The following is an 18,708-nucleotide window of genomic DNA, read 5'->3' as shown; positions in this document are numbered from 1 at the left end:
CCTTTAATCACAAAAGATATATATATATATATATATATATATATATATATATATATATATATATATATATATATATATATATATATATATATATATATATATATATATATATACCGTATATACTTGAGTATAAGCCGACTCGAGTATAAGCCGAGACCCCCAATTTTACCCCAAAAAACTGGTAAAAGTTATTGACTCGAGTATAAGCCGAGGCTGGGAAATGCAGCAGCTGGAGGCTGGATCCCCCGAAAGACGTCTCTGCTGAGATGAGAGAACGGGGTGGCAAGCCGCCGAGAGAATGGGGCGGTGGAGTGCTCTGCCGAGAGAATGGGGCGGCTTGCTGTTCTCTCGGTGCAGCACGGCAGAGGCTGGATCTCGCGAAAGAAGTCTCCGCTGAGCGAGAGAATGAGGCGTCTCAGCGCCCATTTTCTCGGCGAAGACTTCTTTCGGGGGATGCAGCTTCTGCCGCCCCTTTCTCTCAGCTGCCCAGTGGAACAGCTTGCCACCAGAAATCAAGAGTGCTCCATCACTGGAGGTTTTTAAGAAGAGACTGGACATTCACCTGTCTGAGATGGTATCGGTCAGTGGTGGCGAAACTTTTAGAGACCGAGTGCCCAAACCGCAAGCCAAAACCCACTTGTTTATCACAAAGTGCCAAGGCAGCATCGGCATTCTGGTGCCCTCGGGGGAGGGGACAGGGAGGCGCCTCTGAGTGCCGCCTCTGGCACGAAAAAAAGGGGGAGCAAAAAATGGGCCACCGTACCGCAAGGCACAAAAATGCCAACCGCCGCGCCGCAGGGTGCAGATACAAGGCACCGCACCACGTGAGAACGGGGCTGGGCTAGTGAGTATCACGCAGGCACTAGCCCCGCCCCCTTTGCAGCATGTGCCTGCTCGTGGCCCCGTGCGCGCATGCACGCATGTAAAATGCTTCCCCCTCCCTTTTCTTCCAGTCCACCAACCGACAAGGACCTGCTGCTGGCAGCGGTGGTGGCGCACGTGCCAACAGAGAGGGCTCTGAGTGCCACCTCTGGCAGGCGTGCCATAGGTTCACCACCACTGGTATAGGTCCTCCTGCTTGAGCAAGGGGCTAGACTAGAAGACCTCCAAGGTCCCTTCCAGCTCTATTCTATTCTATTCTATTCTATTCTATTCTATTCTATTCTATTCTATTCACTTTCTATATTTCTATTCTATTCTATTCTATTCTATTCACTTTCTATAATTCTATTCTATTCTATTCTATTCTATTCTATTCACTTTCTATATTTCTATTCTATTCTATTCTATTCTATTCTATTCTATTCTATTCTATTCTATTCTATTCACTTTCTATATTTCTATTCTATTCTATTCTATTCCATTCACTTTCTATATTTCTATTCTATTCTATTCTATTCTATTCTATTCTATTCACTTTCTATATTTCTATTCTATTCTATTCTATTCTATTCTATTCTATTCTATTCTATTCACTTTCTATATTTCTATTCTATTCTATTCTATTCCATTCACTTTCTATATTTCTTTTCTATTCTATTCTATTCTATTCTATTCTATTCTATTCTATTCTATTCTATTCTGTTCTGTTCTGTTCTGTTCTGTTCTGTTCTGTTCTACGTTCTGTTCCATTCCATTCCATATTTTCTATTCCATTCTGTTCCACTGTCAGAGCCCATCGGAGGCAACCCAGTCAGCCCAAACAGGAGTTACACTAAGGCTATGCAGCCTCTCCTCTCAACCTGAACCCCTCCTTACCTTTCCTTTTATCTGCATCCTATTTTTAACTGCCGGCTCTGCCCTGCCCTATTTTGTCCTTGAGCACTCGTGAGCTCATCAAGAACAGAAGGTAACCGTGGGGTGAAAGGCAGGGCAAGATCTGCAAGATCCCCATTTGCATTTGACTTTGCCATCCCATCTGGTTCGAGATAACACACCACACACACACACACAGAGAGAGAGAGAGAGAGAGAGAGAGAGAGAGAGAGAGAGAGAGAGAGAGAGAGAGAGAGAGAGAGAGAGAGAGAGGATGAGGATGAGGAAGAGGATGAGGATGAACGAATTTTGCAGCTGCTTCTTTAAAAGCTCTCTTCTCTCAGGGATGACCGAGATAGTGAATTGCAAGCAGAAATGAATTTCTCCTTCCGTTTCTGATCCGCGCAAACACCCAAGCGTGAACGCCATCACCTGATAGCTTGGGTGCCTGTTCAATTCGTTAGAGAGAGAGAGAGGGGGGGGGGCTTTCTGTTTGTTTGTTTTACCACGAGTTGACAGTTGGGCAGAAACCAGAGGGGGGAAAAAAGAATTTCGGGCTTCGTGGGAACCGAGGAAGCAAAACAAGATGCAAAGTCTAAAATCTATAGGCTCATAAACCACCCCGGTTTCTTGAAACAAACCGGGATTTCTCTACCCCAACCTTGAAACCATGGATCGAGTGAATCTCTTTACCGAAGAATGTGATGAACGGGAGAAGGTGAGTCTTCGCCGAGAAAATCTCAGCGCCCATTTTCTCGGCGAAGACTTCTTTCGGGGGATGCAGCTTCTGCCGCCCCTTTCTGTCAGCTGCCCAGCTGAGAGAAGGGGGTGACAGAGGCTGGATCCCCCGAAACAAGTCTCCGCTGAGACGAGAGAACAAGGTGTTTCTTTCTCCCCCCCCCCGCTTTTGCCGCTTTTGTGTGTGCGTGTGTGTGTGTGTGTGTGTCCCATCTGCAAAGCTTCCGAGGAAGGAGAAGCAGGATACTGGTTGGGGGGGAGCGGCAAAAGCGGGGGGGGGGGGGGGAGAGAGAAACGGCTCCGCCTTTGGTTCCCCCTCCTAAAGCACAGGGGCGCTAGAGAAAGTTTGGAGTTGGGTAAGGAAGGGCAAAATTCAGGAAGAAAAGCGGGGCGGCGGGCGAACGGGAGACCTGTACAAGGGGGAAGGGGAACTCTCTGCTTTGTGTGTGTGTCTGTGTGTGTGTGTGTGTGTGTGTGTGTGTGTGTGTGTCCCATCTGCAAAGCTGCCGAGGAAGGAGAAGCGGGATACTGGTTGGGTGGAGGAGGCAGTGGCGGCGGCGGCCGCAGCACCGGCAGTCTTCCGCTTTTGCCGCTTTTGTGTGTGCGTGTGTGTGTGTGTCCCATCTGCAAAGCTGCCGAGGAAGGAGAAATGGAGGAGGCAGTGGCGGCGGCGGAGGCGGCCGCAGCACCGGCAGCCTTCCGCTTTTGCCGCTTTTGTGTGTCTTTGTGTGTCTCCTTCCCCGGCAGCTTTGCAGATGGGACACACACACACGCACACACAAAAGCGGCAAAAGCGGAAGGCTGCCGGTGCTGCGGCCGCCTCCGCCGCCACTGCCTCCTCCACTTCTCCTTCCTCGGCAGCTTTGCAGATGGGCCACACACACACACACACACACACACACACAAAGCAGAGAGTTCCCCTTCCCCCTTGTACAGGTCTCCCGTTTGCCTGCCGCCCCGCTTTTCTTCCTGAATTTTGCGCTTCCTTACCCAACTCCAAACTTTCTCTAGCGCCCCTGTGCTTTAGGAGTGGGAACCAAAGGCGGAGCCGTTTCTCTCTCCCCCCCCCCGCTTTTGCCGCTCCCCCCCCAACCAGTATCCTGCTTCTCCTTCCTCGGCAGCTTTGCAGATGGGCCACACACACACACACACACACACACACACACACACAGCAGAGAGTTCCCCTTCCCCCTTGTACAGGTCTCCCGTTTGCCCGCCGCCCCGCTTTTCTTCCTGAATTTTGCGCTTCCTTACCCAACTCCAAACTTTCTCTAGCGCCCCTGTGCTTTAGGAGGGGGAACCAAAGGCGGAGCCGTTTCTCTCTCCCCCCCCCGCTTTTGCCGCTCCCCCCCCCAACCAGTATCCCGCTTCTCCTTCCTCAGAAGCTTTGCAGATGGGACACACACACACACACAAGCCCAGCGGCCAGACTGCGCTGCCTCCCCAAGGGCTCCTAATGGCTTGCTGCCCCGCGTGACACCGCTGGCTGACGCTAGCTCGTCTCTCTCTCTCTCTTCTTTCCTCCCTCCCTCGGTCTCCCCCTCCCCCTTTTCCGGCTCAGCCCCACGTCACCAGGAGACCAAAACGGGGACATCATGGCAGAGCAGAGGAGACACAGGAAGCGGATCCAGGTACCGGGCTGGCTTATCTCCTCCCTCTTTTCGCAACCACTCTGCGGGATGACTTTCCCTTTTCCTTCTGGCTCACCCCCCCCTCCCCCGCCCGGTCACCCTTCCCTCCCTCCTCCCCCTCCGCCTCCTCCGAGGCCGCCGCCAGTCAGCATCTCTCCTACCGTTTTTGCGGCTTTTCCGTCGCCCCCGCCGCCGCTCCCCCTTCCCCGCAGAGCCGGCCGCATCCAGCGCCTTCTTCCTCTGGAGGGAAGCAGCGAAGCCTCGGCCGCGCGCAAGTCCTCGGTAAAATTTTTTTGTTGACTGGAGTATAAGCCGAAGTGGAGTTTTTCAGCCCAAAAAGTGGGCTGAAAAATTCGGCTTATACTCAAGTATATACGGTACATACATATATATATACATACATATATATATACATACATATATATATACATACATATATATATACATACATATATATATACATATATATACATATATATACATACATATATATACATATATATACATATATATACATATATATACATATATATACATATATATACATATATATACATATATATATATATATATATATATATATATATATATATATATATATATATATATATATATATATATATATATATATATATATATATATATATATATATATATATATATATATATATATATATATATATATATATATATATATATATATATAATTTTTAATTCCATTTATATCCCGCCCTTCTCCGAAGACTCAGGGCGACTTACAAGCTTAGCAGTAGCCTTCATTCTATGTATATGCCTGCTTATTAGGGCTTTCACACACACCCCAAGCGGCATTATTACAAAGTCAGCTTAATTGCCCCCAACAATCTGGGTCCTCATTTTACCTACCTCGGAAGGATGGAAGGCTGAGTCAACCTTGAGCCTGGTGGGACTCGAACCTGCACTAATTTGCAGGCAGCTGGTGTTACTTAAGGAGGCATTAGCCCACTGCTCCACCAGTATATATATAAACAAAGAAAGCTAACCGACTACATCCTCTCTCATCAGACAGTAGAAAGAAAAGAAGAAAAAGTAAAGACTAGAAAAACGTTTTACGCTTGCGCACACAGCAAAGCTAACTCATAACATACATAGCTAGACCACATGACATTCACTGTGGTTACCAGATAGGTTATCAAGACAGGTGCAGAACGGAAGGAAATGTACAATTAGAGCTGAGCTTTTCGGACGAACTAAAAAAAACGTGCAGTGACACTATAAGAATGGTGGGAAAATATGTGAGATGAGGGAGGGAGAAAAACAGGCAAGAAACGCAGCTGGGGAAGTGTCATCCTTCGGGAAGAATGAAGAAATGCACCATCGCCTGGAAGTGGCCAGCACATGGCCCTCGCCTACTTCACATAACCGGCTTGGTGGACTCTGGGGGAGGGGATGCCATGAGCAGCGTGAGTCAATGTTACCTGCGCAACGCTACCCAGTCCCTAGCCCACGGGTCGGCAACCCGCGGCTCCGGAGCCGCATGCGGCTCTTCAGCCGTCTCCTGCGGCTCCGTCGCCAAGTGCAAATGCACCTCTCCGAACGGGCAGTGGTGCGCACGCACCTCTCCAAACCTTTGGAGAGGTTCGCACGCACCTCCGCCCGAACGGGCAGTGGCACCGCTCGTTTGGAAAGCTGCCGCGGCCCGTTTGCAAAGCTACCGCGGCAGCTTTCCAAATGGATGGCGCCACCGCCCGTACCGAGAGGTGCGCGTGCACCTCCGTCCGAACAGCCAGTGGCACCGTCCGTTTGGAAAGCTGCCGCGCGGTAGCCTGCAAACAGGCCGCGGCAGCTTTCCAAACGAGCGACGCCACTGCCCGTTCGGGCGGAGGTGCGCGCGCACCTCTCCAAAGGGGAGACCCATCGCCGCGCAGGTGCCTGCCATTTTGCGCATGCGCAAAATGTTTTTTGCGCATGCGTGTGCGTAGACATACACGTGCGCACCTTTTGTGGCTCCCACTTTTTTGTTTGTGTAACGGAACCGGTTCCGAGTGGCTCTTTTCCTTTTTCTGCGTGCCGACCCCTGCCCTAGCCTGTCTGAAGTAGGCAGGGCCATGTGCTGGCCACTTCCAGGCGATGGTGCATTTCTTCATTCCTCGCAAAGGGTGATACCTCCCCAGCGTGCACCCAGGGGCCAATGTGGCAGGGGCCGGTCCCTAGCTGTGTCCAGACGGCCTTGTGGAGCTAAGACTGAATGCATTTCATCATAGATGGCCACCATGAAATTGTACATTGGCTCCCAGCTGGCCTGGGGGGCCATTCCCTCACTCTTTCCAGGATGGCTTCATGGGCCACATGAAACCACTTCGCGAGCCGGATCTAGCCCCCCCTCCCCGGCCCTTGTGTTTGACGTGTCTGCATTAGTCACTTTTCCCAGTGCCCTCGTAACCTTGAACGATCATTAAACAAGTAATCGTTCTTCCCTCTTTTTGTGAAGTTTTTGCATGCTGCACTATTGGTTCGCCAGGACAGCCAAGCTGAGAAATTAAGACGCACCAAAGGGATTCCATTCATTTTGTTTAAAAAAATAAATAAATAAATCAAAATACAGTTTTTGAAAAAAAAAACATTCAAATCACCCTGCCTGAAAATCAGCCCTAGATGGAAATAACTATCAAATTAAATTGGGATTTTTTTTTCCTTTCCCCCATGTCAACCATTACAAAAAAACCGCTGGGAGAGATCATCCGTGGCTTCGGGGTGAGGTATCATCAATATGCTGATGATACCCAGCTTTTCATCTCCACCCCGAACCAACCCAGTGATGCCCTCGCTGTGATGTCCCGTTGCCTGGAAGCGGTACAGATTTGGATGGGAAAGAACAGGCTCCGGCTCAACCCGGCCAAGACTGAGTGGCTTTACGTACCGGCATCTCGTTTAGTCCAAGAGGTTCCATCCTTGGTTATAGGAGAAGAGATCTTACCTCCCGTTGATAGAGCACGCAATCTGGGCGTCCTCCTGGATTCACGACTCAGTTTTGAAGATCATATTGGAGTCGTGGCTAGGGGGGCATTTGCCCAGGTTCGCCTGGTACACCAGTTGCGCCCCTTTCTGGACCGAGATGCCCTACGTACAGTCACCCACGCACTCGTTACCTTCCGTATAGACTACTGCAATGCTGTCTACATGGGGCTGCCCTTGAAGACCACCCGGAGGCTTCAGCTGGTGCAGAATGCGGCTGCACGGGTAGTGATGGGAGCACCCCGATACTCCCATATTACACCCCTCCTACGTGAGCTGCATTGGTTACCGGTTGCCCTCCGGGTGAGATTTAAGGTGCTGGTACTCACCTTTAAAGCCCTACATGGCTTAGGCCCGGGATACTTGCAGGACCATCTGCTGCCGGGAACGAATTTCCATCGCCCAGTGCGCTCACACAGAGAAGGCCTCCTCAGGGTACCGTCGGCTAGACAATGTCGGCTGGCGACCCCCAGGGGGAAGAGCCTTCTCTGTGGGGGCGCCAGCCCTATGGAATCAGCTCCCCCCTGAGCTTCGGATGGCCCAAGATCTCCAGTCCTTTCGCCGTGGCCTCAAAACACTCCTTTTCCACCTGGCTGACCTGGAGTGACAGGGATTTTAATTATGTTTTTAATTTTTAACTTTAATTTTTAATTTATTTTAATTTTAATTTTAATTTATTGTACAGAGGCCTTTAATTTTAATTTTATCTTAACTTCTGTATTTATTATATGTTATTGTTGTTAGCCGCCCTGAGTCCTTCGGGAGATAGGGCGGCATATAAGTCCCAATAATAAATAAATAAATAAATTTTTCCACAATGTCAGCTATGCTGACTCAGGAATTCTGGGAGTTGAAGTCCATGAGTCATAAAAGAGCCGAGGTTGCCTACCCCTGGCCTAAACTTATTTTGCAATATCATTGATTCAACCTGCCCAGCAGTACTTGATTAGCAAAGACCTTCTTAATTAAAATGAATAGGAGTTAAGTGTTTGTAAAGGCTTGGGGCAGCTGCATTGACTTCCATCATGCTTTCATTTTCTAAGCTCAGAAATTTTTTTTTTCATTGTCCAGAACCTTGTTTTAAAACCTTGTGTAAAGGTCAAGGACTGCTTGTACGCATAACTTGGCAAAGGATAGTCCCAGAGGTGCCTTTTTTTCCAACGGGCAACTGGACTTCCTTTGTTTTGCTCGAAGACGTTTGAAACCGTGGTTTGAAAGAGGGGTCAAAGAGGCCATCTGTGTCAAAAACTGAATAGCCCTCTCTCAACGAGGGTGGGGGGTGCAGGGGGGGCTACGACCTCATCTATCTCCAGTCTGCAACACAGTCCTTTCGGCAGTGCCAAGAAGGCTCCACACCCATGCGCTCGTGACTTCTCGTCTAGACTACTGTAATGCTAGACTACTGTAATGCTCTCTGCATGGGGCTGCAGAATGCAGCCGCGCGAGTTGTCTTGGGGGTTTCCCGATACTCCCATGTTACACCTTTGCTCCGCGAGCTGCATTGGCTACCGGTTGCTCTCCGGGTGAGGTTCAAGGTGTTAGTGATGACTTACAAAGCCCTTCATGGCATGGGTCCGGATTACCTACGGCAACACCTGTGGCCGGCGTCAACTTCCCTCCATCCAGTGCGCTCCCACAGAGAGGGCCTCCTCAGGGTGCCTCCGATCAAAGAATGCCGATTGGTGGCCCCCAGGGGGAGAGCGTTCTCTGTGGGCGCGCCAGACCTATGGAACCGCTTACCGGTCGAGCTCCGGATGGGCCCCGACCTTCGCTCCTTCTGGCGCGATCTCAAAACCCTCTTTTTTGAACAAGCTGGCCTGGTCTGACGGGATGGGGTTGGGTTTTTTATAATTAGTTTTAATTTTTAATATGTATCAATTACTACAGGCATAGTTGTTTAATCACTTTTTAATTTTTGTATCCTGTTTTTTATTATGTATTGCCCTGTTCACCGCCCTGAGTCCTTCGGGAGAAGGGCGGTATACAAATTAAATTATTAAATTAAATTAAATTAAATTTACACCACTCAGGGGTCCCCAAAGATAAACCTACAAGCGGCTTCCGTGACTCTCAGGAAGAATATAACAACCGGATAACTATCCATCCTTCCATCCTCTACCATTCGGTCAGAACCGAAGAAGCTTCTTAGATGAGAAGCGAAAACATCTTCAAGGAAAAAACAAGAAAGTCCAGTTGGCTTTTGAGAAGGCACTTTTGGGACAACCACGACCTGGAGGATGGAGACTCTCCATAGACAATTGGCAAAGGATTGGCCAGTGTATTTTATGGCTTAGTAGTCAGTGGCTTAGGGACGCGGTGGCTCAGTGGGTTAGGACGCTAAGCTTGTCGATCAGAAGGTCGGCAGTTTGGCAGGTCGAATCCCGAGTGCCGCGTAGCAGAGTGAGCGCCTGTTACTCGTCCCAGCTTCTGCCAACCTAGCAGTTCGAAAGGACGTAAAAATGCAAGTAGAAAAATAGGGTCCACTACGGTGGGAAGGTAGCAGCGCTCCGTGCGCCTTTGGCGTCTAGTCATGCCGGCCACATGACCACGGAGACGTCCTCGGACAAGCGCTGGCTCTTCGGCTTTGAAACGGAGATGAGCACCGGCCCCTAGAGTCGGAAACGACTAGCACGCATGTGCGGGGGAACCTTTACCTTTACCTCAGTCAGTGGCTTGCATGGTCCTCCAACAGTAGTTTACTGAGCTAAGCATGATGTTCCCTGCCAACCCAGCCAGAAGTTAGTTTTTTTGGCATTATATTTTAAGGATGGATGGAATCAGTGAAATCCCTGCTGAAGCTCTCCAGTCCAGTCTTGGAAGTGCCAAATGCAACTTCTCCACCCTCCAGATGTGACGCGACGATTTCTCTTAAGGCTCCTGGCCAACATAACATTGCTCTTTGTCTCACAGTAGCCCTGTATCCCCCTCAAGAAAAGAAGAAAGAAAGACAGTAGCTTGCATATGTGTGTGTGTGTGTGTGTGTGTGTGTGTTGGCGTATTTGGGTCTTTTCCCGTGTAGGATTGAGGGTGTCTTGGTGACGTTTCGACGAGGTCCCACTCGTCATCTTCAGGCTGGTGTCTTCGGTTTCATGCTTGTGACACCAGCCTGAAGATGACGAGTGGGACCTCGTCGAAACATCACCAAGACACCCTCAATCCTACACGGGAAAAGACCCGAATACGCCAAGACCTACATACCTATACCCATGAAAATCTATGAAAACATATGTGTGTGTGTGTGTATGTATGTATATACACACATGCACATATACATATACATGCATACACACACACACAAACACACACACACAAACACGTATTTCTTGTTAGTTGCGAAGTCGTGTCCGACCCATCGCGACCCCATGGACAACGTTCCTCCAGGCCTTCCTGTCCTCTACCCTCTTCTGGAGTCCATCTAAGCTCACGCCTACTGCTTCAGTGACTCCATCCAGCCACCTCATTCTCTGTCGTCCCTTTCTTCTCTTGCCCTCAATCTTTCCCAGCATTAGGCTCTTCTCCAGTGAGTCCTTCCTTCTCATTAGGTGGCCAAAGTATTTGAGTTTTAGCTTCAGGATCTGGCCTTCTAAAGAGCAGTCAGGATTGATCTCCTCTAGGACTGACCGGTTTGATCGCCTTGCAGTCCAAGGGACTCTCAGGAGTCTTCTCCGGCACCATAGTTCAAAGGCCTCAATTCTTTGGCGCTCAGCCTTTCTTATGATCCAACTTTCACTGCCATACATTGCAACTGGGAAGACCATAGCCTTGACTATACGCACTTTTGTTGACAGGGTGATGTCTGCTTTTTAGTGTGCTGTCTAGATTTGCCATGGCTTTCCTCCCAAGGAGCAAGCATCTTTTAATTTCTTGGCTACAGTCCCCATCTGCAGTGATCTTGGAGCCCAGGAAAATAAAATCTGTCACTACCTCCATTTCTTCCCCATCTATTTGCAAGGAATTGAGAGGGCTGGGTGCCATGATCTTGGGGTATGTGTGTGTGTGTGTGTACACACATATATACACATTCACATATATACACACACATATATACATATACACATGCACGCACACACACACACACACACACATATAAAAGAATTTTTGTAAAAAGGATTACTGGAAATAATGCTGTGAGAGACCACAGATTCTAGAGTCTGGAGTCCTCTGGTGGTGGGTGAAGGTACTGCTAGTGGATCCTGAAATAAGGTACAATCAAAATATAGGGTAATTAGGACTGGGAAATCATAATTAAAGCCACATGGACATAAAACGGAAAACCATGTGACCATGCTGACTTACAACAGCAGTTCTGGCAATTCCAATTGCTGTTGTTAAGCAAATTCCTTGCAGTCAGTAAGTGCGATGTGTGAATTCCTGCCAGCTTCCCCACTGACTTTGCATCTGGGAAATCAGCAGTTAAGGTTGCCAATCGCGATCACATGAGTGTGGGGATGCTGCAGTGGCCGTAACATCGAGGACCGGTCATACATTTCACTTGTTCAACCCCGTCATAACATCATTGAACCAAGTGGTCATTAACTGGGGACTACTTGTAAAATTAATTTGTTCAGAACAGCCCAAATCTCATCCCGTTCCCCAAAGCCTTAACAGATTTCAGGGACGCTCAAATCTAGTGATATTCAATGAAAGTCGGAGATCAAAGGTTTTTTTAAAAAAATCTGTAAATAATTTTGGGGTTCCATGAACAGCAGCAGGATTCCCCTGGAAGCCAAGTCGCAGGGCGCATTTGCCAGGGGATCCGCAGATCCTGCTCATTCGTAGCTTTTATAAAAACAGGCCCAGATAGTTTTCAATAAAGCAGCTATTTGCTTAAAAGTTGGGAACCAAGAAACCGTTAAAGGAACTGTTCCAGACAATCCAGAGGGGGGGAAAGGTGCCACCGTCTTGGAGAACAGCTTTTATCTCTTTGATTCCGAAGGAAGACCAAGATGCTACTCAAGTTAAAAATTACAGACCGATATCGCTTTTAAACACAGATTACAAGATATTTGCTAAGGTTTTGGCTAATAGACTGATGAGGGTTCTGCAACAGGTGATTCATGGGGACCAAACGGGGTTTATTAGTGGTAGGCAAATGAAAAATAATGTGAGGCATATAGTTGATGTGTTAGAGTTTTTGGAAAGGAACAACCAGATCTCTGCGGTGCTAATTTTTTTAGATGCTGAAAAAGCTTTTGATCAATTGAATTGGAAATTTTTGTTGAAAGTTTTAGATAAAATGGATTTTGGGGAAAATTTTTTACAACCAATTAGGGCATTATATCAAAAACAAACTGCCCGAATTATAGTTAATAATAGCTTGACAGAAGTATGTAATATTGAGAAGGGCACAAGGCAAGGGTGTCCGTTATCGCCCTTGTTATTTGTGTTAACATTAGAGATATTATTGGTTAAAATTCGGAATTCGGAAAAAATTAAGGGGATTCAAATTGGAGATCAGGACTATAGATTGAGAGCATTCGCAGACGATCTGGTTGTTACAGTGACCCAGCCAGAGAACTCTGTTGTGGACCTGGTGGAGATAATAACACAATATGGGAAGGTTTCTGGATTTAAGGTTAATGTACAAAAAACAAAAATTTTGGCCAAAAACATGACAACACCGCAAAAGGCCCTTTTGGAAGGATTAACTGGATTTGAGATTGTTAAAAGGGTTAAATATTTGGGGGTGATTTTGTCGCCCTCTAATACAAACCTATATAAAAATAATTATGAAAAATTATGGGGGAAAATTCAAAGAGAATTGGAGAGTTGGAAAAAATTGCAATTGTCTTTGTTGGGACGGATTGCAGCAGTAAAAATGAATGTCCTGCCTAAATTCTTATTTTTATTTCAAATGATACCGATTCTTAAGAAAGATTCTAATCTGGAGGAATGGCAGCGAGGTATCAATAAATTTGTGTGGGCAGGGAAAAAACCACGAGTTAAATTTAAGATTATGCAGGATACTCGTGAGAGAGGTGGCCTTAAATTGCCTAATTTTAAATTATATTATGAAGCTGCTGCATTAGTAGGAATAAGTGACTGGATTAATTTGACGCAAGGGAGGTTATTAAATCTAGAGGGCCACGATTTGTTGTTTGGCTGGCATGCATATTTGTTGTATGATAAGAAGGTAGACAACGTGTTTAGGGTGCATATTTTAAGACAGGCATTGCTGAGAGTTTGGAAGAAGTACAGACATAAGTTAAGTTGCAAGATACCATTGTGGGCAATTCCAAAACACGCAATAGAAAATATACATGCTGGCTTCAAACATGATTTGACTACGTACAAGGAGATTCTCAGTTTGGAAAGAAACGTTTGGTGTTTGAAATCATATAGCCTCTTGCGAGAAGAGAAGGTTGTTCGAAATTGGTTTCAATATACTCAGTTACGGGCCAGGTGGAAAGAAGACCAGAAAAATGGATTTACAATGACTGATGAAAATTTGATAAAGCAAATTAGGAACCAGGGACCAGCACATATCAAACGGATATATCTTGCATTGATAGAGATTGACTCAGAAACAGAGCTTGTTAAGGATTGTATGATAAATTGGGCCCAAAATATCCAGGAAGTCATCACAATGGACACGTGGGAAAAGATTTGGGTGAGGAACGTAAAATTTACACAAGCTCAAAATTTAAGAGAGAATTTTTACAAAATGTTTTATAGATGGCATTTAGATCCTAAAAAGCTTGCAAGTATGTATCTGAATTATCAGCCTAAATGTTGGAGGTGCGGTGATGAAGACGCAACATATTTTCACATATGGTGGACTTGTAAAAAGGTTAAGGCTTTTTGGATAAAAGTCTGGTGGAACATGCAGAAGATTTTTAAACAGAGGTTAAAGTTTTGTCCGCAATTTTTTTTGTTGGGAATAATTACAGATGCTACAGTTGTGGACATCAAGTTGATGTTGAATTTAATTACGGCGGCAAGACTTTTGATAGGCCAATATTGGAAGAAAGAGGAATTGCCGACCATAGAGGAGTGGACTTTAAAGGTTTCCGACCTGGCAGAGATGGCGAAGATTTCGGCCTATTTGAAAGATCATTCGCAAGAACGCTATATTATGGAATGGAGAAAATGGATTGATTTTATCCAGAACAAGTATAGGGTTAAGAAGTTTTATGTAGCATTTGAATAAGTCTTCTTTCGTTTTTTTTTTTTCTTTTATTATCTTAGTTTCTTTTTATACATATTCAATATTATTATTATTTGTTTTATCCTATATAAGCTAGAGAGTGATGGATTTTAGAGTTTATAATTGTTAGTATATGATTGTTTATGATTGCTTTTTATACATATACCTTGTATTTAGCTCTGGGAAGTCGGGGGGGGGGGAGGGGGGGAGGGGGGGAGGGAGGGAGGGGGGAGGAGGGAGGGGGAAGGGGGGACTCTTAAAGGAAAATTGTATTTTTAAAACTTTTCAATAAAAAAAAAAATAAAGCAGCTATTTGCTTAAAAGTTGGGAACCAAGAAATTTGGGGTTCAGCGGTGCAGACAAGTCCGTTGTCTTTTTTTTTAATGTCCCCCTGTTCCCCCGTCCCCATCCCTTGTTTTTTCCGATCACTGCAGGAGGTTTGCCTAGGCTCTCTCGAAGTGGAGGGGGAAGAGGACTTGGACCCTGGAGATGGGCCGATCTACAAAGAAGACGAGCTGAACAGTAGCGGGGAGACCAGTTTGCTGGGTAAAGTTCCCTAAGCAGATGTCTTTGGACGAGTGTTTCTCAGCCGTGGCAACTGGAAGATGGGTGGACTTCAACTCCCAGACTTCCCCAGCCGGCAATGCTCGGGGCTGGGTGGGGGCGTGGCGTGGAGAGGGCCAGTGGCGTGTGAAGCGCTTCTTAGTTGTGTAAAGCTACGTACAGCTGTACAGGTTGTGTAGAGCTCAAGGGGGTTAGCGTCTCCTGTCTAGTCAACCAAGGAATGAATAGAATGTCTGGTTTTGCTTTCTAAAATTCCTTTCCATCCTTCACAGACAGTGGAATTAAGTGCCCAAGTCATGCTAGTTCCTTGCTTTCTCTGGAAGGACCAGAAACGAGTGAAGCTGAACAAAATGAAGTAGGTGATATTTATCTGTCTGACTGTCTCTCTCATCTCTCATCTCTCTCTCTCTCATCTATCTATCATCTTTCTTTCTCTCTCATCTTTCTCTCTCACTCTTCATCCATCCATACAACCATCCAGCTATCTAGCTATCATGTCTGTCTGTCTGTCTGTCTGTCCGTCCATCCATCCATCCATCCATCCATCCATCCATCCATCCATCCATCCATCCATCCATCTATCTATCTATCTATCTATCTATCTATCTATCTATCTATCTATCTATATCCATCCATCCATCCATCCATCCATCCATTGATCTATCATCTATCTATCTATCATCTATCTATCTATCTATCTATCTATCTATCTATCTATCTATCTATCTATCTATCTATCTATCTATCTATCTATCTATCTATCCATCCATCCATCCATCCATCCATCCATCCATCTATCTATCTATCTATCTATCTATCTATCTATCTATCTATCTATCTGTGTGTCAAATTTATGGGCCACTCATCTTAGCGGAGTGTAAGTTTGGGCGGCTTCCGTGTTTTACTGCATTAAATTGTGCAAGACCAAAAAGAAGGCATTTTCTCTGATGACCCTCTGCACATTTTGGGGTGTTTTGTCTTTTTTTTTTAATCCCATTTATATCCTGCCCTTCTCTGAAGACTTACAATTTAAGCACAAATCAATGTGCTTAGCAGTAGCCTTCATTCTATGTATATGCCTGCTTTATTAGGGCTTTCGCCCCCCCAAGCGGCATTATTACAAAGTCAGCTTAATTGCCCCCAACAATCTGGGTCCTCATTTTACCTACCTCGGAAGGATGGAAGGCTGAGTCAACCTTGAGCCTGGTGGGACGCGAACCTGCACTAATTGCAGGCAGCTGGTGTTACTTAAGGAGGCATTAGCCCACTGCTCCACCAAGGCTCTTTGCAAATATGCAGTAGCTTGGTGGTGGAATGTTGTTTGCAGGGCTCTGAGTTCAAAACATCTGTGTTGGATGATCTCAGCTCTGAAAGAAACACACGGCGATCTTGAATTTATTCAGAGTTTGCAATGGATGTTGAACATGTGTGTGTGTGTGTGTGTGTGTGTGAAGCACACATATACACAGAGAGCAAAGGAAGCAGCAGCTATCTGCAGCGCAGCACCTGTTGTAGAGCCGTTGAGTTAAGTGATGGTTATATCCTTGTTTGTAGGGATCAGTGAGCCTCCAAAAGACAGGTGTTCCTCTGCAGACAATGGATCATGGCTTGATCCAGCCGGGACAACGGACTATATTCTGGCAAGTCCTGCAGGAGGAGAACGGCAACACGGATTGTTTGGGTAGGTGCTTGTGAGCGCACCGAACGTCAGCTCAAGTGGCTGCGTTCTTTTTTTTGGTTTATTATTATTATTATTATTATTATTATTATTATTATTATTATTATTATTATTATTATTATTATTATTATTATTTTTCACAGTTCCTTTAATATACCACAAACTAACCAATGAAATATAAACATTTTTTCAAGTATTGAACATTTGTTATATCAGTAATGCTGTAGGTATTATGTATCGCCATACATAAATACATACACGTATGTTTGGGTGCTGCTCGTCCATTTCCCCTTTCACCGTATCCACCCTCCTCCTCTCTCTTCCCTCTTCTCTGCTTTCTTTCTCCCTTTCTCCTTTGTTTCCTACTTCCCTCTTCTTCCTCTCCTCTTCCTTCACCACTCCCCTCCCCTTTCTCTCCACTTCTCCTCCTCTTTTCCTCTAACCTTCCTACTTCCTTCCCCCTCCTCTCCTCTCTTCCCTCTCTCCTCTCTGTTCTGTACCAGCCTGCTACCGGCCCTGCAGAAAAGGCAGGGACAACCCCTTTACAAACAGCAAGAGGCTGGAATTACGCCTGCCAAATTTATAGCTACAAAAATAAACAAGACACGAACCAAGAAACAGGAGCTTTAAGAAACACGAACTATTCAAGCGGTTGCCTTCAGCAAACCAGCCCTCCCCACACATTCCCCTTATATAGAGTTCAGGGCGTGGCTTCTCTCTGCCTCCTTCCGAGAAGCCCCATTGCCTTCCTCTGTTTACTCCTAATTGACTGCCTCCTGCGTCGGGCGTCCTTGAACAGGGCCAGCTGTGGGTCATCTTCATCCACGCTGTCAGGCTCACACAGCTGGGTCTCCGTGGTGACCAGGTGGGAGGGGCCTGCCTGAGGGCTCTCATCAGCAAGATCTTCAACCCCCTCAGCAAGGTCTTCAACACCCCCCTCCTCCTCCTCTGAGTCGTCCGACCCAACTGCCGAACCCACAGGCTGACCCTGAATCACAACACTCTCCTTTCCTTTCTTCCCCCCCATTCCTCTTCCGATACAATTGAGGGATGATGTCTGAGCAGCTCCTCTCCTTAGATTTTCAATGTCTATATTAGGTATGATAATATCCTTATCTCCTCACTTCCATCTAAATTAGTGTTAGCTGTCTTTTATTTTTATTTATTTATTTATTTTATTTTATTTTAATCCCATTTATATCCCACCCTTCTCCGAAGACTCCGGGCGGCTTACAATTTAAGCACAAACGAATGTGCTTAGCAATAGCCTTCATTCTATGTATATGCCTGCTTTATTAGGGCTTTCGCCCCCCCCCCAAGCGGCGTTTTTACAAAGTCAGCTTATTGTCCACAACAATCTGGCTCCTCATTTTACCTACCTGGGAAGGATGGAAGGCTGAGTCAACCTTGAGCCTGGTGGGACTCGAACCTGCACTAATTGCAGGCAGCTGGTGTTACTTAAGGAGGCAATAGCCCACTGCTCCACCAAGGCTCTTTTAAGCCTATTCTCTTTTTCACCCACTCGTAAAATTTTCCCCAAATTTCATAATACTCTGACTCTGTCTTATCTTTAATTATCATTGTTAATCTATTCATTTCCGCACGTTCCATTATTTTCTCGGATCACCTCTTCTTCTGGAGGAGCTTTCGGTGCCTTCCAGTTTTGTGCAAACACAATCCCAGCTGCAGTGGTTATACGAATAATCAAATATGTGTTCTCTTTGCTGTATTTCTCTGGTAAAATACCCAACAGGAATATTTCTGGTCTAAATTCTATACGTCGTCGTATCATCTTTTCTATCCACGATTTGATTATGTTCCAATAGGTAAGTGGCTGCGTTCTTGCAACCAGGGAAGACATAAGAGCCTTGGTGGAGCAGTGGGCTAATGCCTCCTTAAGTAACACCAGCTGCCTGCAATTAGTGCAGGTTCGCATCCCACCAGGTTCAAGGTTGACTCAGCCTTCCATCCTTCCGAGGTAGGTAAAATGAGGACCCAGATTGTTGGGGGCAATTAAGCTGACTTTGTAATAATGCCGCTTGGGGTGTGTGTGAAAGCCCTAATAAGCAGGCATATACATAGAATGAAGGCTACTGCTAAGCTTGTAAGCCGCCCTGAATCTTCGGAGAAGGGCGGGATATAAATGGAATTAAAATAAAAATAAATAAATAAAGTGCAAAAAAAGCTGACGGCGCTATCAA

At 46.1% G+C, this 18,708-nt stretch overlaps 1 protein-coding gene across 2 annotated transcripts in view; it reads left to right on the top strand.

The window, feature by feature from the left end:
• LOC308661170 (uncharacterized protein) overlaps positions 1-18,708 on the top strand; it is a 33,510-nt gene that overhangs the window by 8,119 nt on the left and 6,683 nt on the right. For both annotated transcript variants that reach the window (XM_081316003.1, XM_081316004.1), the window contains exons 3-5: positions 14,700-14,811; positions 15,102-15,184; positions 16,384-16,510. In XM_081316003.1, coding sequence (XP_081172129.1) covers positions 14,700-14,811; positions 15,102-15,184; positions 16,384-16,510 — 322 coding nt within the window. The remainder of the gene's footprint in view (positions 1-14,699; positions 14,812-15,101; positions 15,185-16,383; positions 16,511-18,708) is intronic.

This window comes from Vipera berus (assembly GCF_964194415.1).
Source record: "Vipera berus genome assembly, chromosome: 2".
NCBI classification, from domain to species: Eukaryota; Metazoa; Chordata; class Lepidosauria; order Squamata; family Viperidae; genus Vipera; species Vipera berus.
Note: the sequence above shows the minus strand (reverse complement) of the source record. Positions and strands in the feature narration are given on the sequence as shown.